Here is a 21,031-nt window from a genome sequence, read left to right as displayed (position 1 = left end):
CAAAATCCTTCCTTTAATCGCATCTGCAAAGACTTTCCACGTACGGTAACATTCACAGGTTCCAAGAATTAGGACCTAATATCTTTGGGGCCCATTATTTACCTACTACAGGCCCACAGAGGCAACACAGTTTAGTAGAGGGCTGCCTCTAGCCAGCCTGTGGCCATGGCCCTTGCCTGAGACCAGTGGAAGGCACATGGCCTCTTGCTTTACAAACCAGCACATCCTGGGAAGGGGGTCCTTCTGCCAGGATCCTTGGAAAGGAGTGAAGCAGGCTCTGCAACAGAGGTGGCGGGATATGGAGACTCCACTGGAATTGGCTAGGACAGAACTGAGGCATTAAGCACCTTGGGGTGGAGAAGTTGTCAACAGAAGGCCCCTCCCCTACCTGGAGGCTGACTCTAAATCTGATTTCAATTCTCACTTCACTCATCCCACGTTCAGCAGATACTCAGACATGAGCCAGCCCTTGTCTTCAGGGAGCTCGAAGCCTAACCCCAGAAGCAAGCACTGTTGTCTTCAATAGACTGTAACTGCAGGTGAGGCCCCTCTTTTCCGGGTGGGGCAGTGGAGACCCAGGGATCGGGGGATCATCTTTGTATGGAGTTGACTTAGCACAAGGGCTTCACATTTCCTCAATCCCCTACCCCCAGCGTCTTCCTGTCCTGATTTCGCCATTTCTAGTCTCTTCCTCTTGGCACTTTAAAAGTGAAATAACAACAGTTTCATCTTCCCTTAGAAGAGCTTGCCAGGAAGTGACTCCTCCCAAGCTGGGCACTTTCTGCATCTGTAGAGTTGGCCAGTGGGGAGCCAGGGCACAGGACCCTTGAAGTCAGGCAGCATGTTATTCATTCAGTATCTACCAAGTACTCTTTCCACACTCAGATTTGAGTAAGGCAGGGGAATAGGTAACCAGCCCTGCCTTCTCAGCACCAACTGGGGCAAGCGTCCTCCTTAAAATGAAGAAAAGCTTCTGCCATGAAATTTGGGGGCCTCTGAGGGCAGATTGAGACGTGGCAGAGCTTCCTGCCAAGTCTGGAATCCCAAAATCAATCCCAAAATGGAAAAAAAAAAAGGGGGGGGGCTTGGATATGGAGAGAAGCTTCTAATCTCAGTTTTGCCTCTTTCAAGCTGTGTGACTAAGCAAATCACTTAAAAACTCTATGAACCTGTTTCCTGATCTGTAAAAAAAAAAAAGTATAGAAATGCCTAAGAGAACAATTACGCAAGAGATTCCAACAATCGTTTGGGGGAGGTCCTCTAAGGGCTAACTACACGCTACCCCTCCAGGTGGGTCTTAGGTCAGGGGTCGTCAATCTCCCCTGCTCCCCACTTCCTCGTGCCATCTTCAATACCTTTAAGGTCCTGGCACCCCGGCCCTGTCGAGTCAGCTTGCCGAGAGCTGGGACCCAGAAGGCCGCGGGTGGGGTGAGGCGCACGAGGCAGTACCAGGACAGGGCTCAGGTGTTTTGAGCAACCAGACCGGGAGTCAAGTGCCAAGTCAGGCCAGGTCGAGCCCCCGCTTGCCGGCTCCACCCGAGTCCTCCAGCGCCCAGGGGTTGCACACTCACCCGCGCCTCCCACGCGCGGATTCTTGTCTGGACTTGCCCCGCCCGCTTGGCCCACGCGGCGGGCGGGGCGAGCCGGGGCCTTTGTGTTCAAACCGCCCAATGGGCAGTGGCAGTGGGCGGTGACGCGGGCGGGGTCTGACCAATGGGCTGCGGTCTGTCAGCGTTGACTGACAGGCGCACACATACACACTCGGCCACGCGCGCGCCGTCCGGCCCCACTTGGCGCAGCGCGGTTCTGCGCGGGCCGCATTGTCTGCCAGTCTGCCGTCGGTAGTTCCCCGCGCATCCCGGGTGCCCGCGCCGACCGCACCGCCCCGGATTCCGACGCGGTAAGGGGGTGCGCCCGGGCTGCGCAGCTGGCCTCGAACGTCCCCGGCCCCGCACGGAGCAGCGGCGGCAGCAGGTAACAGCCGGCCTTGGGCCTCTGGCGGGCGGACGCGCGGGGCGAGGGTGGTGGGCCGGCCTCGCTCCCCTCCCCGCAGGTCCCGGGGCCGGCCTGACCCCGGGGTCATCGTCGGGCTGCACCGGCCAGAGCCGAGCTGCCCAGGCCTGGCCCTTCCACTCCGGGCCAAGCTCGGCCAGGCTCCAGCCCCGCCCGGCGCACGCCCCTGGACCGGTCGAGAAGGGCCAGCGCTGTGCCAAGGCCGCCGTGACTCATCTCCGCCGCCCGGCCCCCGCCCCCGGGACTGGCCGCTCCACTGGTCAGTCCGGAGGGCGGATGTCTCCGGGCGGGACTTCCCCGGGCCGAACCTCCCCGGTAGGCGGAGAGCGGAGACCCGGCTGTCCCAAAGCGGCCCAGGCCAGTGCCCGCGTTTTCGTGCCAGTCAGGCAGTTTCCAGGGACAGGTAGTTCTCTGCTTCTGCCGCCGCCTGTCATAACTCTGGGAATAGGAGGGAGGCCCATTTTGTTCAGTTCTAAAAAAAAAAAAAAAAAAAAAAAAAAAGAAACCAAATAGGAGGCGGGAGTGTGACTTAGAGCAGAGAGGCAGGGAAGGCGCATGGTTGGTAAAAACAAAAACAAAAACTCCCGCAGGTTTAGCCAGTAGGGAATGAAGGGAGCAAAGAGTTAGCACCTGGAGCGTTTTGCAGGTCCCACGAGAGAATGTAGTATGAAAACGTACCGCGGAGGATGCCCAAGATCTAGGTTAAGTCTGACGACTGGATGGATACTGCCATATAAGTTTGTGATGGGGGTGGGGAAGGGTGCAGCTGAGAAAGGATGTGGTTCAGCTCAGAAACGGGAAGGGATGTTTTATTTGAGGGTGTCTTAACCGGAGGGGGGGGGAGGCGGGGGGTGTTTATTCTGATATGCAAAAGATTGGAGCTCTGAGAGGCTCACCTCTTGTTTTGTTTTGGAGGACGGGGCCTTGACCTTTTTCATCTTGTGAAACCCAGATTCAATGATAAACTGTTTTGTGATAGCAGAACCCTATGAGAAAGACTAAAAGGCACCCCTGGGAGGGTGCTGACTGCTGATGATTTTCAGCAGCCCCCCCCCCCTCCCCCCCACCAAACACACACACACACACACACGCACACACACACCTCCGTCTAAATATTTATTTATATTCTTGCCAGCAGTAGCTTGAGTTCTGTATAAACACATTGCTTTGTTCCTGCCCCCGGGCGAAAGCTTCATCAGCTCCTGCAGGGCAGGGTTAAGAGGAGGAGCCTGTGTGAACATCTGTAGCTTTCAGGTGGGGAGGGCAGTAGTGGGGGTGGAATTACCTTATAAGGCATGGAATATAGAAAAGGATCCAGGCCAACTTCCTGCTGTGGCTACTACCAATCGGTCCTTTTACCACCATCGGCTAAAACCAGGGAAAGATGCCAGGGGGACACCCTACCTGTGAAGACACCAGTAAGACCCAAGACATGAGGCTGCTTGTTTTTCAGAAGAGGACTTTGTCGAATTCTTCAACTGTACTAACCAGACCTCCTGTTTTCTGTAGTCTGAGCTGGGATGTGTTAGAGCCTATGTCCACCACACAGCCCAGAGAACTAGTAATTTAAGTATCAACCAGGAATATTGGAAGTGATAAGTCACAAGTACTAGGACCGAAGTATAACAGTGACTTTGTAATACAGGCCGGCAAAGGCACCACGTTCAGAGTGCTCACACTGGTCATCTGAGGTTTTGAATTTGGGTTTCTAGAACTGAAAGGTTTATGAATCCTCCTTGTGTTGTAGAATGCCGCCTTTTGCCACGTCTTTTCTCCTTGGCCTCCTCTGAGTCCTCCCTATCAATTCCAGAGCCTTGGTTTTCCGCCGCACGTAGTGACTGGTCTGGCTGGTAGGGACTGAGGGTAATCCCACACTGCCGCTCCACCTGCCTGTTTTGCTAGTTTGTTAACAAATGTTAACAGCTCTGTCTGCAGCCTGTTCTGAACATACTGGAGACTGTAAAAGACTCTAGTTGGGGACACAACAACATATTCCTGAAACAACTTGAAAACTTCCTGGTAGAGTGGAAGGACCCAGGCCTTGCAGCCTGTCAGAGCTGAGCTCAAACTCTGCCACTGTCACTTACAGGCTGGGTGGCTGTGGGCAGGTTACTCATCATTTCAGTGTCCCAGGTTCCCCCCTGTACAATGGGGGTAACGATGCCTTCCTGGATTATAATGGGTGTGTAAGGAGCCGGGTACCTAGGAGGCATTTAACAAAGTATTTTATTGTATCAAGATGCACTGATGTTGTAGCCCAATAATTGCTAATGGGATACGGCATCCGGGCACCATCAGGATGTAGGCAGGGTTACCGTGGAAAAGTTTTCTGGAGTCACAGTTTGATTGCGGCTCTGAATCAGTGAATACAGCTATGAAGAAAGGAAAGCACGTCCCATCTAAGGGAAACAAGCTAGAACAAGAATAGGCCCAGCTCTAGGGACAGGGCAGCACGGTAAGATGGCTGGGCTGGAGAGCGGGTGCAGGGCAGCAGTGATGAAAGGCATTCATTTAGCACCTGTGGCCTACCTATCAGGTGCCACAGGCTCTGTCTCATGTCAAAGGTTGCAGAAGGCCCAATTCTAGCTCTCACGGACCTCAGCATCCAGTAAACTGAGAATTAGGAAATCCTGTGGAAGGTGCCATGAAAGAGGCTGCCCAAGGCAGAGGGCAGCAGGGTGGGCGGGGCCGGGATAATTAATAAATGCCCCATGTCACCCACATCTCAGGCTGTTTCAGTTGAATCCCGGCGGGGGGCAGGGGGGGATTGGCTGGGAGGCAGTGACTTGTTTCTCCTCCCCTGGAGAGGGGCTGAGAACAGCCCCACGCTTCACATGGCGTCCTTTCTCTCCCAAGACTCTTCAGGGGAAGGGTCCCCTGCCCACCTCATCATGTCTCGAAGAAGCCAGCGCCTAACACGCTACTCCCAGGGTGACGATGACGGCAGCAGCAGCAGCGGAGGGAGCTCGGTGATGGGGAGTCAGAGCGCCCTGTTTAAAGACAGCCCTCTCAGGTAGGGGATCGCCACTCCCAGCCCCACCCCCCTCCGTGGGATCGCACTGACCTGCAGAGCAGATGTCTTGGGCAGTTCACTGCGCAGCCTCTTCGTCTTGTGACTTTTGTGGGCAGAGGTCAGATACCCATGTCTGGTCAAAGGGGACATTCGCACCTCTGGGGGTGCCAGGGCCCAGCGCTGTTTCTTCTCTCCATACCGTAAGCTGGGCTGCCGCCCTCATGTTCAGAGAACAGGAAGTGGGGAGAGGCAGCTTCAAGAATAAGCCAGGCCGGAAACCCCAAAACCGAGAGCTGGGCTCACAGGAACCCATTGTGCTGTGGATGGCTCTGCCAGTCTGACCATCCTCCCCAGACCCACACCCACACCCACATGTGCCACTGTCTGTAGGGCCTCCTCAGGGCCAGCGAAGCAGCTGAGGAGACGAACAAGTCCGAGGGGCACCAGGACGTGAGCTAAGGCAGGCGCCTGCCTCATCCTGCCCCCTTGCAGATGTGAGGCCCAGATGACAGCCCCTGAGGCTTTGACTAGCTCTAGAAGGCCAGGTTGGGTTTGTCTGGGTTTTCAGTGGGTTGTAGAAATTACTAATCCATGAGGAAGCATGAAAAAACACTTTGGCTTTGAAGTTAGAGACCTGGATTTGAATCCTGACTCCATCACTTACTGATGATCTCGCCTAACCGCTTGTGAGATTTAGAGATAATGGGAGCACAGAAAGTACCTGCTTCGCGCGGTAGACAGTCAGCAGTTGGGAGTTGTTAGTTGCCTAGCAACAAGGCCATATGTGTGTGTGTGCGCGTGTGTGTGTGCGTGCGCGCGTGTGTGTGCGCGCACGGCCCCCCCCCCCCCCCCACCTTAGGAGGGCAGAGCGCTGCTTAGAGCGCCGCTTTCGCTTTCCTGGCTGGGCTCACCTGCCAGCTCCCGCCTCTCTCCTCCTGCTGACCTCCCACAGGACCCTGAAGAGGAAATCCAGCAACATGAAGCGCATCTCCCCAGCGCCGCAGCTGGGCCCCTCCTCCGACAGGCACACCTCCTACTACAGCGAGTCTGTGGTCAGGGAGTCCTACTTTGGCAGCCCCCGGGCCGCCTCCATCGCTGCCTCTCTCACCAGGAACTCCATCCTCGACGACCAGCCGCATGGTGACCCCTTCTGGAGTGAGTGTCCACAGCCTTTCTCCTGGGCCTCTGCTGCCTCTGGAGATTTATGGTCCAAAATCCCCCCCGGGGGTTTCCTAACTGCTGCTGGGCCAGAAGAGGGGCTCCCCACCTTCGGAAACCCTTGGGAGAGCAGCCGAGTGTCTGAACTTCCAGGCCCTTTTAGACGATGGAGTAGCCATGTAGCTGCTCCAGGCCTAGGAGACGGAGGGGCCGGTCCTAGTTCACCCTCCCTTGACCCAGGGGAGCTCGGGAGGGGCTGAGAGTAGATTCGATCTGCCCATCAGAGCTGCTCCTCAGGGTGTCCCCGCGAGTCCCCCTGGAACGCCCTCCTCGGCGCATCTCTGCCCCAGGAGAACCCCGCGTTCTTCCCTCCTCAGGTGAGGACCTGCGGGTGAGGAGGAGGAGAGGCACAGGTGGCACTGAGAGCAGCAAAGTCAACGGGCTCCCGGAGAACAAGCTCTCCGAGGACTTCCTCGGGTCGTCCTCGGGCTACTCTTCCGAGGATGACTACGTAGGTAGGCGACGTCCTCCCTCCCCAGCCTCGGGGAGGTGCTCCTCTGGGTTCCCGGGCTGCTGGGGAGGTGACGGGAAGTAGGGGGAGGCGCCCTGACAGCTCGAGAGAGCATGGTGTCCAGCTGAGTGTGGCTGCTGTGCCACCACGGTACCCTGAACCCAGGCCTGGGTGGCCCTCGTTAACGCTGGGATGCGATCGCCCGGCCCCACGAGGCCCTGAGCAGCCTGTGGCCAAGTCCCTCATTTGACTCATTTCCAGCAAGTGTTTAACATGGAGATTCACACGCAGGAGGTGCTTGATCCCTTAGTCTAGTTCTGAGGCATTTGAGGGATTGCCGGTGAGGAGAAGGAAGCAGACAAGGAGTCCAAGGGAAATAAAATGTCAGAAATCTAGCACTTTGCTTCGTCAGCGTTTACTGGCCTGCTAGCTGCCAGCCTCTGTCACTTGGGGATGTGAAGGAGAATGACACACGGTCTCAGCTCACAGTCTAGAGGAGCAGACAACTGACAGTCTCCATGTCCCAAGGCTCTTAAGAGTGAGGACAGCGGCGGTCCAGTGGTTAGGACTCCGGGGGCACGGGTTCGATCCCTGGTCGAGGAACTAAGGTCCCGCAGGCCCTGCGGTGCACGGCACCTCCACACGAGAAAAAAAGAGTGAGGACAACTGGGCGTCTCCTCTCCTCCCCTGCAGGCTACTCGGAGACAGACCAGCAGGGTTCAGGGGCGCGGCTACGGAACGCCGTCTCTCGGGCGGGCTCTCTTTTCTGGATGGTGGTCACTTCTCCAGGTGGGTGCCGGCTGCTCTGTACATGATTGTTTCCATTCTCTCTGGCAGTCACTTTCACCCATCTCTCTGCGGTTGGGTATCCAGCCCGTTAGAAAGAGACTGTAGGGCCACCGGGGATAGCTCGTTCCGGAATAGTTACTGGGCGCCAGGAGCCACGGGAGCACCCTTGCTTGAAAGCTGGACGGAGGCGGTTGGCAGCGCAGGCGGGTGGGATCACAGGACCTGGGTAGCGTGGGACAGGACGGAGGTGCACTGGCAATCAGGGTTGGGGTCGGGGCAGGGAGGACCGCTGGTGGAGACACACAGGCCAGTGGTTCAGGGTGGCACTTAGGCTTGACGGGCCCTCTTCCAGGCCGGCTCTTCGGACTCCTCTACTGGTGGATTGGCACCACCTGGTACCGCCTGACGACAGCTGCCTCCCTCCTCGACGTCTTCGTTTTAACCAGGTGAGCAAGACTGACAAGGAATCAGAAGGCCCCAGGCAGAAGGGGCCAGTAAAGCATCTAAACCTGTAACGTGATGGTTTCTCTGAAGGTTTTTGTTTCCCAGTTTACTTGCAGCTTTTATTAGTGAGTGTGGAGTGGACACCCAGAGCCCCTTTTTCTGCCTGACAGTGGACAGGACTTAGAGTCACGTGCAGGGAGTGTTCTGGAACGCAGGTTCTTGTTTCTTCTTGGGCATTTCCTTCCAAACACCAGCCTAGCCACTTCTGAGTCTCAGACAAGCCCAGCCTTACTCCTGCTGGCCACGCCTTAGGCTCTAGCCAGCAAGTGGTGTTTCCCAGAACATTCAGCATCCCTCTTGGCCCCCTTGTGATCTGGACCCCCAGTGTTTTCCAAAAGAAAATACTGTCTGACTAAGGAATTACTTTTTTTTTCTTCTGTATTTGCTTGCCTAGAAGACATCTGTCTGTGAAAGTTGTAGGTTATTCAGAGACCCCAGTATTTACTTATTTATTTATTTATTTTATAAATTTATTTTTATTTATTATTTTTGGCTGTGTTGGGTCTTCGTTGCTGCGCGTGGGTTTTCTCTAGTTGAGGCGAGCGGGGGCTGCTCTTCCTTGCGGCGTGCGGGTTTCTCATTGCCGTGGCTTCTTTTGTTGCGGAGCACGGGCTCTAGAGCACAGGCTCAGTAGTTGTGGCGCACGGGCTTAGTTGCTCCGCGGCATGTGGGATCTTCCCGGACCAGAGCTCGAACCCGTGTGCCCTGCACTGGCAGGCGGATTCTTAACCACTGCGCCACCAGGGAAGCCCCCCACCCCAGTATTTATTTTTAATAACATCAATACAATTCAGAGTCAGAATGGTCCCCGTCACTCCAAGCTTTGCAGGTAAAGCATCCAGTCTGGCCCTGGCAAGATGAGAGGCTTGAGGGTGTCCTCTCTAACTCTAGCTCAGCACTCAGGAAAAATCTCTAGGGACTCCCTGGGGGCATATAGAGGCCCTGGAGCCCTCCTGACACCTCCGCCTGCCCTCTCTCCCCTCCTGTGGTCCAGGCGCTTCTCATCACTGAAGACGTTCCTGTGGTTCCTCTTGCTGCTGCTGTTTCTAACCGGCCTGACGTATGGTGAGCTCACCCACTGTCACAGGGAGGGGTGGAACGAGAGCTTGTGGAGATGGGGCTGGCGAGCCAGAGGGGCGGGCAGAGTGTGGGCCGAGGCTGGTGCTGAGCAGAAACGAGAAAACTAGAGGGACAGTGATCAACTACAAAACAGGGAAGGAGGCAGGACGAGGGGGGCGGATGGAGCCTGCGCAGCACCCTGTCTGGCTCTCCTGGGTCCTCAGGTGACCCGTGGCTGAAAGGGGAAGTGCTCGGATCCACTGATCTTGTCCTTGGTTTAGGTTGCTACGCGGGACTGCCTAGCATGTCTAGAGCATCCTTGCAGCCCCAGGGGCTGGAACATGCCCTCAGTACAGGAGTACTGGGGTAAAAAGCGGGGACTCTGACACTGTTGTTAGCAGTCATTTTCCCTCCATTCCAAATCAGGAGGTTGTCTGGGTGAGTGAATTATCGTTACATCAAGTTCAGTCTTCAGCTGTCTTTAGGATCAAAACAATGAAGTCGTAAAGAGAAGTAAGAGCACCTTTTTGCACCAAGATACTGAAATACGTGTCATCTGTAAGATGCTCCACGTTGTCCCCGTCTCCATCGCTGAACTTTCACATTTTTTACATAGTTGTAATCATTATGTTTATATATTTTGTGTTCAACTTTTGATTTGACAGTTTCACAACTTCCTATGAGTTGCCCCTGTGGCCCCCAGGCTCAGTTTTACCAATTTATAATTAAAGACCATGCTTTATCATTATTATATTTTTAGAGGTGGTTTTATAGGTTTAGCATCTAGTCAAGTTGTACTTCTTTAATTTCTACGAAGGTAGAACATCTTTCCAAGTGTTGATTCCCTTGTTTCCTGTTACAAGAACAGCTTGTTCCTATCCAGTGGCAACTGGGCATTGCCCTTAAAATAATAATGACCTTTTATAATCTTACAGTATTTTGTTCAGGAAGCACATTCCCTCGTGTTATCTCAGTTTGTTTCACCATCCCCATGTGGGGTTGGTGGAGCTGAGGTTCTCATGGCGTCATGAGATGCATACGGAAAGTCTGAAAGGCGGAGGGGTGGAGTGACCAGCTCCAGGAGGGCAGTAAGTGAAGGCCTGTCCGGAGGGTCTGACTTAAAGTCTGGTGGTCACGTGCTTCCCGTTGCACCTGCTCGAGGCCAACAATTGAGTGGCAAGTGTGGCATCTTACCAGGGTGGAGACCCCACAGCCAATATGGCTTTTTCAGGCGCTGTCACCCCACGCATACATGTACACGCACGCACATGGCACGTGCATAGCTCAGGAGTAAACACAAACAGGTAGCCCCTAAAGCAAGATGCGCATGTCTCTGTGTGGCGGCAGCCTTGTGCTCTGTTCTGGGGCAGCAGGCAGCCTCTCTTAGCAGGTGGATTCTCTTTCAGTGATTCTCAACCATGGCAGCCCATTAGAGTCACCCGGGGAGCTTTTATTTATTTATTTATTTATTTATTTACTGGGGTCATGCTGCACGGTTTGTGGGATTTTACTTCCCCAACCAGGGACTGAACCCACACCTTCGGCATTGAGAGCTCGGAGTCCTAACCACTGGACCGCCAGGGAATTCCCACCTGGGGAGCTTTTCAAACTCCTTATGGAGGGATCCCCCAGGCCCACGAACTCACTCTGGAGGGCGGGGCCAGACACTGACTGCTTCAAAAGCTCCATGGGTGAGTCTGATGTACGGTCTGGACTGAGGACCCCCGTCAGGGCCTCTGGGTTCTACCATTGGATCACCCCCAACTTATGATAGCCGTTTCCTCCAAGCTTTGCCACCTATGGAAAGATGAGGATTCCTGAGGGGATGTGAGGATGCGTACACGCTGGGATTGTTGGGGGGAGGCTGCCGCCTCAGAGAGTGGCGGGAACCGCCACCCCTCGTACCGCCTTTGGCCGGGGCAAGGCTCCCGCGAGTGAGACGGGCTGCGGGTGAGCGCTGCTCACGAGGCTGCCGTCCGCGCTGTGGCCCCGGCCCAGGTAACTGCCCTCTCCTCTGTGTGCAGGCGCATGGTATTGCTACCCCTTCGGGCTGCAGACGTTGCACCCCGCCGTGGCTTCCTGGTGGGCCTCGAAGGGCAGCGGCGGGCAGCGTGCGGTGTGGGGTTCCAGAGACTCGTCCCCACATTTCCAGGTGAGCATCTGAGGGTCGCAGGCACCCGCCTCGGCCTGAATTTGCCATTGAAGTCCCTGCCCTTCTTCCTCACACACACAGCTGAAGAGGTGCTGCCAGGATACCTTTCTCTGCTGTTTGTGGTGCAGGTGTTGGGGGGATGTTTTGCCTGTGCTTAAATATGACTCAAAACTGCCCAAAAGTTAGTTGCCATCCTAAGAAGCACGGAACACAGAAGGAAAAGGAATAACACAAATTGTCTTGCCTACTTTGTTCCTTTTCAGTACAATTTCACGAATCTTTACTGAGTACCTTCTGTGAGTCAGGTAATATCCTGTTCTGTTACCTATTACCATAGATAAACCATCCCCAAAATCAGTGCCTTAAAAGTACCAGCACTGGGGAATTCCCTGGTGGTCCAGTGGTTAGGACTCGGCACTCTCACTGCCATGGCCAGGGTCAACCCCTGGTCGGGGAACTAAGGTCCTGCAAGCTGTGCGGTGTAGCAAAAAAAAAAAACGTACAGCATTGGATTAGCTCATGAGCCTGCAGGTCCTCTGGGTGGCTTTTCTGGTCTGAGCAAGGACAGCTGATCTTGGCTGGGCCCCCTCGCGTGTCTGCAGGTGGGTCAGCAGGGGCGGGCTGGTCTAGGCCTGGGCTGGGCAGGTTGTACCTTTGCTGTCCAGCAGGTAGCCTCGGCTTGTTCTCATAGCGGCCGGGCAGGGTTCCAGGAGAGTGGAATCATGCCAGACCTTGAGGACTAGATTCAGAACTAGCATACTGTCACTTCTGCCACATTCTGTTGGCTGAAGCAAATCTCAGAGCCAGGCCAGATTCAAGGAGGGGGAGATAGACCCCACCTCTCCATGGAAGCACCTGTGAAGCCACATTGCAGAGGGCGCGCAGATGCTGGGAGGAGGGCAGGACAGTGGCCATTTTTGCAACCTGCCAGAGGCTAAAGATGGATCCGGCCCAGGCCCTGCCCTCAAGAGGCCTGCAGTCCAGTGGGGGGCGATGAGCGCACAAACAACCGGAGTGTGTATGTGCAGGTCCTGGGGTCTACGATGAAAATGTAAAACTCTTTGTCCTCTAATTATAGTTACTTGAACTTTGCTTGCATCCTGCTGAATTTAATTTGCTATCACATTTTTAACCATTTATTTTGGTAGATATTACTTTCCTGACCCTGATTTTATTATTTCACAAAATAATGATGTCTTCTGGCATCTTTAACTTTTTTTTTAATCACTAGTATCAATTTCAGGACCACCTTTTCTGTAAAACGGGGGAAGTAAAGAATGACATATCTTTGTATTTACTTTCATCTGCATAAAGACACTAATAAAAATAGTTGCCTGGTTTGGGAAGGGTTGGTGGTGAGGGCTCTGGGTGGATGGGGCAGAGGTTAGGAGCATGAGTTTTTGCTGTTTGTTTGCTTGCTTTTTGAGTCATGCAAATACTGCCTAGTTTAAAAATGGAATTTTTGAAAGTCAGAAGCGTAACCTCTGTACTCAGTAGGCTCGTGCCTTTTAATTGACAATCGACAGACTGTGTTTTATAAATTCATTTGGGTGTGTCTGGGATTCTCTTCTGTTCCTCTTTAGGAAGCACTGTTGTCATAAGTCCCTAACCTCTGTGGCTTTTCCCTCCCCATCCTGCCAGGCTGAGCAGCGCATTCTGTCCCGGGTACACTCTCTGGAGCGGCGCCTGGAAGCTCTTGCTGCCGAATTTTCCTCCAGCTGGCAGAAGGAGGCCATGCGGCTGGAACGCTTGGAGCTGCGGCAGGGGGCTGGAGGGCAGGGGGGCAGCGGCAGCCTGAGCCACGAGGACACCCTGGCGCTCCTGGAGGGGCTGGTGAGCCGCCGCGAGGCTGCCCTGAAGGAGGACTTCCGCAGGGACACCACTGCTCAGATCCAGGTCGGGGAGGGGAGCTGAGGGGCCCGTGTGGGTGACCCCCTGGGTGTGTGGGGTGGAGGGGGCGAGGCCCTGCATCCTGACATGAGGGAGACAGCAGTGAGTCATTCAGGGTCAGACGGCTCTACCACTTGGCAATTACCTTCTCTAAGACTTAGTGTCCTCCTCTTTAAAACGGAGACTCTCCTGTCTGCCCCGCCCCTGCTTGTGAGAACATGAGATTGTAGTGCGCCTGGCACGATGCCCATGTAGGTGTGGCACACCATGCAGGTGTGCAGTAAAGACCAAGAGGAGTCTTGCGTGTTTCCAAGAAGCACTGTAGCAGAAAGGCCAGGAGCTGAAGTTTGCAATCAAACAGGCCTGGCTCGAATTCCGGTTACACCACTTACTGGTTGTAAGCGGCCTCTGAGCACGACTCAGTAAAATCCTTAGCCTCTCTCCTATGCCTGATAGGAAGAACTGGTCACCCTGAGAGCAGAGCATCAGCAGGACTCGGAAGACCTCTTCAAGAAGATTGTCCAGGCCTCACAGGTTGATGGGCTTGGGGGCACTTGGAGCCTACGGTGGGGCGCTGATAGAATTCATCATCTGTTCTTGGGCTCAGAGAGACACCTTGGCCCCTAAGGGTCTGCTTAGATGCAGAATGGGGAGAAGGGTGTGTAGTCTCCTGACTTCTGCTTGAACTGAATCCACCTGGGCTGGAACACTCTGCAGAGACGCCCTGGGATCAGGCCTGAGGACAGGAAGGGCTACTTTCAAGTGGCCTGTTGTGCTGGGTATACATGCTGAATGAACGAGTGAATGGGTGAACGCCTAAGCACGATAGATATGGGGCGAGACTCCCATAAGGACCTCAACCAGGAGGCCAGTTTGACATCTGCTAGATCAGTCAGGAGGCCCTGGGGTGGGGATGTGGTTAAGCAAAGACCCCAAAGGGAACAGATCCTGCTCTGGGAGACTGACTGCTGTGAGCCTGACATTTCTTGTATTGGTCCCTTCTTTCTGCTTATAGGAGTCCGAGGCTCGACTCCAGGAGCTGAAGTCTGAGTGGCAAAGGTAACGCGCACTGCCATCTGTCCTAGGCCTGCTCAGCCCCAGCCTCCCCATTCCCAGCCCCAGCTAGGACTGGGGAGCAGAGCCCCGGAGCAGAATTCTGATTCTGTCCCAAGCGGAGAGGGAGATGGCTGAAACCTAGCTCAGGATCACCTGCTCAGAGCCTGTCCTTGAGGTGCAGTGGAGGTCCGGCAGGGGTTGCAGGCCTTGCAAGAGAATTGGGATTCATGGGTTCATTTATAGACTTACCATCTTTTCTGTACAACCTCATGCCGGCTGCCTTCCCATGCCCCAGATATCTGTACTTGTGGAGGATGTGAGAGCTGAGGCAGAGTGAATTATGGATCTGGGCTTAGAAGGGAAACAGGATACTGTAATATTAGCTCCTTGGGATATGCAAGCCAAGTCATAGGCACCGGAGCTATGTTCTACAGCCAGAAGCTCCAAGAGTGAGCCTTGCACTCACCAGTGAGTGGTGGGCACACACTTATATCAGGTGCCAGCTAGGGGATCCTCTTGTTCTCCTCAGTATAGCCTTACCCCTCACCAGAGATCCAAGGCTTACTCTTCTCTCTCTGGGAGTAGGATGACCCAGGAGTCCTTTCGGGAGAGTTCCATGAAGGAGCTGGGGCGGCTGGGGGTCCAGCTGGAAGGCCTGCGGCAGGAACTGGCAGCCCTGACCCTGAAGCAGAGCTCGGTGGAGGACCAAGTGGGCCTGCTGCCCCAGCAGCTCCAGGCTGTGCGGGACGACGTGAGTTGGAACCATCCACGTCCCTTGCTGAATACCCCCCCTCTGAGACGGTCCTAGCAGTCTGCAAGGCAAAGAGCCTCTTGCCCCCTGCTCTGGACTCGGCACAGATGCTGGTTTTGACAGAAGTTCTTCCCGTTTTCTCGTTGATAACATGAAGGGTTGTTCATAACTCTTTCCTCCTTGTGGCCTGAGCAGGCACGTGCTGGCCCTCCCCTCGCAGGCCTGTCCTCGCTCCCTGTCCCCTCTACCCAAGCCAGGTGCCACCCCACCCTGGCCAGGGCTCTGCTGTGGCAGCTTCCGCTGTGAGCCTCCCAGAGTGAGACCTTTTTTTGGTCCCTAGGTGGAGTCTCAGTTCCCCGCCTGGGTCAGTCAGTTCCTTCTTCGAGGTGGGGGAACCCGCACTGGGCTCCTCCAGCGAGAGGAGATGCAAGCTCAGCTGCAGGAGCTGGAGAGCAAGATCCTTGCACACGTGGCCGAGATGCAGGGAAAGTCAGCGAGGGAGGCCGTGGCCAGCCTGGGGCTGACGCTGCAGGAGGAGGGCGTGATTGGGGTGACAGAGGAGGTGAGGACTGCATGCCCCTGGACACCCCCACCCCCCGCAATGGCTAATCCACCCAACACACACGCACTGCTTTCCTCCCTGGGAGCCACAGAGCTGCAAAGTCCCACATTGCCAGCGCCCTGGCCTGTTCTATGACCTAAGTGACATCCAGGAGGCTCCGATGTTTGCTTTGGGGCCGGTGTGGAAGCGGGGAGGTGTATGCCTGAGCAAGCGGCACGTGTGTCTGGACAGTAGCATGGTGCAGGCACGGGAGGGATGAGTCCAGGGGTTCCTGGCCCCTAACAGTGGGGCCACGGAGGTGGACGAGTCTGCTTCCCATCACAGCTGCTCGGGGCGCCTGTGTTTTAGCAGGTGCACCGTATCATAAAGCAGGCTCTGAAGCGCTACAGCGAGGACCGCATCGGGATGGTGGACTATGCTCTGGAGTCGGGCGGTGCGTACACCTCTCCTCCCTTTGCTGGGCCCCGTTCCCTACCCTCGCGGGCCCCCTGGCATCTGCTAGGGTAGCTGTGGTGTTAGGCAAGCAGGGCTTGAGGTCAGCAGAACTCACCCAACCCAGAACTCACAACAAAGGCGAGTGACTGCGTGGGAGAAGCCGGGATGTGCTGAGCACCGTCCTTGGCCGGGAAGAGGCGGGCGATGCTTACAGCTGCTCTGGGGTCTGGGTTAGGTGTGAAGACTGGTCCTCAGAGAGGGGACGGGCAATAATAGTCCCTGCTGGGGTTCCCTTGGCTGGCGAGCTAAGCTGGTTGTGTGGGTCTCCCTCCCCTGCTGGAGTCCGGCCCCAGGCGCCCACCCTGCCTTTCTTTCCTGCCTCAGGGGCCAGCGTTATCAGTACCCGATGTTCCGAGACCTACGAGACCAAGACGGCCCTCCTCAGCCTCTTCGGCATCCCCCTGTGGTACCAATCCCAGTCTCCCCGCGTCATTCTCCAGGTGGGGGCCCTGAGCACAGCGAGTCGCCTGCGTAGCTGGGTGACTGTCCCCTCCCGGGTCACTGAGAGCTGCGCTCAGGGCGGGCTGTCTTCGTCACCTGCCATGCGCTGACCCGACGTTCTTCCCCTCCAGCCAGACGTGCACCCAGGCAACTGCTGGGCCTTCCAGGGGCCCCAGGGCTTTGCTGTGGTTCGCCTTTCTGCCCGCATCCGCCCCACTGCTGTTACCTTAGAGCATGTGCCCAAATCCTTGTCACCCAACAGCACCATCTCCAGTGCCCCCAAGGACTTTGCCATCTTTGTGAGTATCCCACCTGGGGGCTAGAGGGGCTGTAAGAGGGCCCTGTGGGTCTCTATTGAGGATAGAGTTGGGATCGTTCTTTGGTTGAGGGGAAGGGAATAGATATGGAAGAGACGGCGCCAAGGTAGGAAACGGCACTTTGGTCTCAGTTACCTCAGGCTGCGGAGGAAGAAACGGCGGCCTAAGGAGTTAAGTGACTTGTCACAGATCACACAGCGGCCCTGTGTCCAGAGCTCAGGCCCCCTGCAGTCCCTGAGGAGGCTGGTGCCTGCCCCACCGGGTGGGAGGGGACCAGTGGGGAAACGGGAGGGAAGGCCTTCCTCCCTGGGGGCCCGTGTGTAAGAGCAGGATCTTCCTTCCATCCTTTGCTCTTTTTTCAGGGTTTCGATGAAGACCTGCAGCAGGAGGGGACGCTCCTTGGCCAGTTCACCTACGACCAGGATGGGGACCCCATTCAGACGTTTTATTTTCAGGTATGGGATTCTGTTCTGCTGGCAGAGGAGGCATATATATGTACTTACCCATCCATTCAGCAGATGTTTTCTGAGTACTTGCCCTGTGCCAGGCACTGGGGGTTCCAAGTGAGAAGTCACAGCCCAGCCCACCCACAGCTCTAGGTAGGGAACAGAGACCACTGTCCACGTGGCGTGGGAGAGGCGCCAAGTGCACGTCAGCGCAGGGGAGGGGCCCTCCCGGATGGGGAGTGCTGGGGAAGCTGCCTGCAGAGGGCAGGTATCTGAGTGAATGTGGCCCAGCTGGGCCTCACACAGCGCAGCGTGGCTGGGCCACTGCTGGGGGCCTCCTGCCTCAACTTGAGTGGGCATCGGTCTCCTAGGCCCTTGGTAGAAATAGATCCCCAGTCTCCAGCCCAGGTGAGTCTCTGGTAGGTGGCCTGAGAGCCACACCAGGGGAGTCCTAGTGTGAGGAAGTGGGTGAGGTGGAGAAGGGACAGAGGAGGGGAAGAGAGGCAGGCGTGGCTACCAGGCCAGAGAATTTCAGCCCTCAGCTGAAAATGAGCATACAACACAGAGGACTGATGGGAACTTGAGAAAGAAATTTTGCTTAATTCACAGTGAAGGAATTCTTTTTCAACAGCGACATACATCAAACTCTCCATAAAGGTAGTTCTGTTCATGGTCAAAAAGAGCTCCTGTGAGTTTTTCCCAGTTTGAGATGAATCATGCTGGGGCTCGGTTACAAGGCTATTTTTACGTGGCCATGGGCTGGGCCTGGCGCAGCCTTACATGCGTTGGCAGCCCCTGTGGGACCTCTGAAGCCTGTGGGGCTCCTTGGCCCACCAGCTGGCCACTCTGTGTTCCAGGGTCTGAAGACAGGAGCTTTGAAGTCCGGTGCTCTACAGAGGGCCCGGGGAGGGGGCGTCTGGCCCTAGGTGTGGCCGTCTCCCCTCCGGTCTGAGGACTCTCACCCCTGCCTTCTCTCCCCAGGGCCCTAAAATGGCCACGTACCAGGTGGTGGAGCTGCGGATCTTGACTAACTGGGGCCACCCCGAGTACACCTGCATCTACCGCTTCAGGGTGCATGGGGAACCCGCCCCCTAGGCCTTCTCTGTGCTGCCGCCGCCGCCAGCGGGGAGGCCAGCTCCTCTCAGCACGTGCCCCCTGCTCTGGGGGTAGCTGCGCAGCACCCCCCCCTCTTCCCCAGCACGCTTGAAGCGCACTGACTTCCAGGAGCAAGAAAGAAGAGCCCCTGGCCCAGTGGAGACGAGAAGGAACACGCAGGCTCTTCCTGAGCGGCGGGTGGCTCGAGCGGTCAGCAGGCTCCGGCGTCTCTTTTCCTTCTTTGTTGTTCTCTGCGTGCCAGGCACCGGGCGTCTTTTTCTCCCTCCTGTGAGGGTGTATATATGTAGCATGTTGTGGGAAATCAAGGCAGGGAGAGACGGGATGAGTGCTCATGTTCCGGCAAAGGTGGACGAGACCTGCCTGCCCCTTGCCCATGTGCGGGGGCTGGCACCCAGGGCGCTGCATAAATGAAGCAGGTGCCAAAGCCGTGGGTGAAAGAAACAGGCTAGGGCCTGGGGCAGCTGAGCTGTGCCCCCTCCCTAGGCAAGAGAAGTGAGGTCCTCTGGGAGGAGGGTGCAGGCTGCGACTGGTCCCCAGGCAGGAAGCTCCTGGGAGAAGGCAGCTGGGCTCCTCCAGAAAGCTAGTGCCGTCAGCCTAGGCCCACAGCATTCCTGAAGGGCTTCTATACACTGTATTTGTCCTGGGTCAGGGTGGGCCATGGGGCTTCTTGTACTCTGGAGGGTCTGGCTCCTGGGAGCCTGAGGGTTACTGCTTCTGTGGCCCTGTAGGAGTCCCCTCTGCTGGGGACAGTAGTTGCTTTCTCTCCCCTGATGCTGGGAGTGGGGCCCACTCTGCTCCCCACTCCTGCTAGGGCCTACCTGTGCCCCAGCACAAGCTTGCTGCATTCCCCCAGGGTGCCCAGACCTGTCCTTCGAGGCCATAAACATCTGGGGTCAACTAGAAGTGTTCAGGGGACTCCCTGGGCTCTTGTGGTGGCCCAGCGATACAATGACAGTGACACTCAGGGTGCCACGGTGGGAGGAGGTCTGTCCGCACTGTTGGCCCTACCCCACCCCTATCAGGCCGCTGATGTAAGAGGCCCCCTAACCCTAAGCCACTCCCGGGGGCTCTCTCAGCTCTTGCTCAATTCTGTTTCTATTCTGACTCATTTTCTATGGGGGACAGTCAGGGGTGGGGGGCTGGGTTGGGGGGGGGGGGCCGAGGTGGGAGCTTTTGGACCCAGCAGGCCCTGCTCTATTATGTATGTATTTTTCAAGGTCTGTTTTTTAACTGAAAAGCTAAGGGCTTGATTCCTAGCCCCGTTCTGTGGGGCCTCGGGTGAGTTCAGGTCCTTGTAACCTGGCTGCCAAGAAGGGCTTGGGGCACTGGTTCCAACTCTGTGGTTCGTTCCGGCCCGTGGGGAGGTGGCAGGAAAGGCTGCTGTGCAGGTGGGCGCCCTGAATGGAGAACGGAGCTGGAACGAAGGCGAGGCCCCGGCCATCCTGTGATCGGTCCTCTGGCACTGGCCCTGCCTCCAGACAACCAGGTTTTGTTTTGCGCTCTCCTGTCACAAATGCTGCACTATTGGTTCTTAATTTTGTATCTCCAGATTCTAATTTATGCCTATGCAAAAAATAAATTATGCCCAGGATTAGTGGAGTGTGTGGTTTTTATCTGGCCATTGCACTGGACCCTGCTCTTGGGAAAAAGAGAATGAATTCTTAGCCAAAACAGTGCCCCAAAGGCTTCCTCCTAAGCTTTAGAAACTCAGGCTTCTTGGCTAAAACTCAGCTGTGATGGGAGATGGGACCTGAGGCAGGCCCTGTGCCTGTGACTCTGGGCTCAAGGGCTGGCGGGAGAAAGTGAGTGGCTTTATTAGCCATCACTGATGTCCCACTGTGAAGCAGGAGGCTTGTCCTGCGTCTCTCAGTGCCACTGGAGCAGAGGGTAGAAATTACCCACTTTACTACTGAGCTTGTCCGCAGTCAGTGCCGCAGTCCCCCTCCGTGGGAATTAAACCCTTGTCCCTTGTACCTGTGTTGGGATGGCACGAGGTGGGTCCCCTGAAGAGCCAGAATCTTGCCAGTTCCAGGGAGCAGGTCCTGGCCCTTCCCTGCAAATATCTCCCCAGATTCAGTGCCTCCAACGAGCAGCTCCAAGGGCCAGGGGTGGTTGCCCAGCTGGACTCAACACACGCCTCTCCTCCTGACCACGGCACCTGGCCCAGGGATGCGCCCCATCACAGCTGAGAAAATAAAGGCAGGAACAGGTCAGTAGGCAGGAGTTGGGGGATAAGCCGCTACAGGAGACGGTGCTGGGTGGAATGCAAAGCCAGGCCCAAGGCTTTGGGCCAGTTACTCAAGCCCTCAGCTCGCTCTCTGCACGAGGAAAAAGCTAGTCCTATGGCTCGCCCCTCAGCAACTGCTCGCTTCATCACCTCCTATTTCATTCACACTTGCACTGCATTTAGCACCATTTTTCAACAAAGGTGACATCCCTGAGCGGCATTAGTAAACGCATCCCTGGAACCTACCACATACCGTCAGGGCTCAGGGCCTCTGTTCGTGCCCTCTGGGGCCTGTCTGCACACGTCCAAATCTTAAGAGGCCCTCATGGCACAGCCCTCACACCGTCTTTTCTATGGTCCGTCCCGTGACCTCAATCAAACCTGCGCTTCCCCTGCACCATGGCACGTTCCTGTGACCTTATTCTGTGCTGGGGAGGCCAATAAGCCAGAACAGTGGGCCTGGCTGAATTAAAGATGCCACACACGTTAGCTGCGTTACAAAAGGGTCAGGATTTGCCATTTGAGGTGACT

At 56.0% G+C, this 21,031-nt stretch overlaps 2 protein-coding genes across 4 annotated transcripts in view; one reads left to right on the top strand and one right to left on the bottom strand.

The window, feature by feature from the left end:
* Positions 1–1,737: 1,737 nt before the first annotated feature.
* SUN2 (Sad1 and UNC84 domain containing 2) lies at positions 1,738–19,409 on the top strand. 2 transcript variants are annotated; one of them, XM_068560397.1, is made up of 18 exons: positions 1,738–1,974; positions 4,870–5,026; positions 5,979–6,181; positions 6,562–6,699; positions 7,389–7,484; positions 7,837–7,930; positions 8,983–9,053; positions 11,072–11,199; positions 12,841–13,095; positions 13,546–13,623; positions 14,105–14,148; positions 14,731–14,896; positions 15,237–15,458; positions 15,807–15,891; positions 16,278–16,393; positions 16,526–16,693; positions 17,074–17,166; positions 18,139–19,409. In XM_068560397.1, exons 2-18 carry the CDS (start codon positions 4,905–4,907, stop codon positions 18,250–18,252), a joined length of 2,193 nt encoding a protein of 730 aa, XP_068416498.1. In that variant the 5' UTR covers positions 1,738–1,974; positions 4,870–4,904; the 3' UTR covers positions 18,253–19,409. The 2 variants fall into 2 exon arrangements, with proteins under 2 accessions (XP_068416498.1, XP_068416497.1); XM_068560396.1 differs by lacking the exon at positions 1,738–1,974 and adding an exon at positions 2,324–2,416.
* The window catches only part of GTPBP1 (GTP binding protein 1), a 29,358-nt gene continuing 26,462 nt past the window's right edge, over positions 18,136–21,031 (bottom strand). For both annotated transcript variants that reach the window (XM_068560400.1, XM_068560398.1), the window contains exon 13: positions 18,136–20,458. The gene's annotated coding sequence lies outside the window, so the exon portion shown is untranslated. The remainder of the gene's footprint in view (positions 20,459–21,031) is intronic.

Source organism: Eschrichtius robustus, chromosome 13 (assembly GCF_028021215.1).
Source record: "Eschrichtius robustus isolate mEscRob2 chromosome 13, mEscRob2.pri, whole genome shotgun sequence".
NCBI classification, from domain to species: Eukaryota; Metazoa; Chordata; class Mammalia; order Artiodactyla; family Eschrichtiidae; genus Eschrichtius; species Eschrichtius robustus.
Note: the sequence above shows the minus strand (reverse complement) of the source record. Positions and strands in the feature narration are given on the sequence as shown.

Bases quoted from the DNA above. Each gene is read 5' to 3' on its own strand.
- SUN2 (XM_068560397.1), top strand. From the start codon at position 4,905: ATGTCTCGAAGAAGCCAGCGCCTAACACGCTACTCCCAGGGTGACGAT. The intron at 9,054-11,071 runs GTGAGCTCACCC...CTCTGTGTGCAG, and splicing joins TCTAACCGGCCTGACGTATG to GCGCATGGTATTGCTACCCC. The intron at 15,459-15,806 runs GTGAGGACTGCA...CCTGTGTTTTAG, and splicing joins TGATTGGGGTGACAGAGGAG to CAGGTGCACCGTATCATAAA.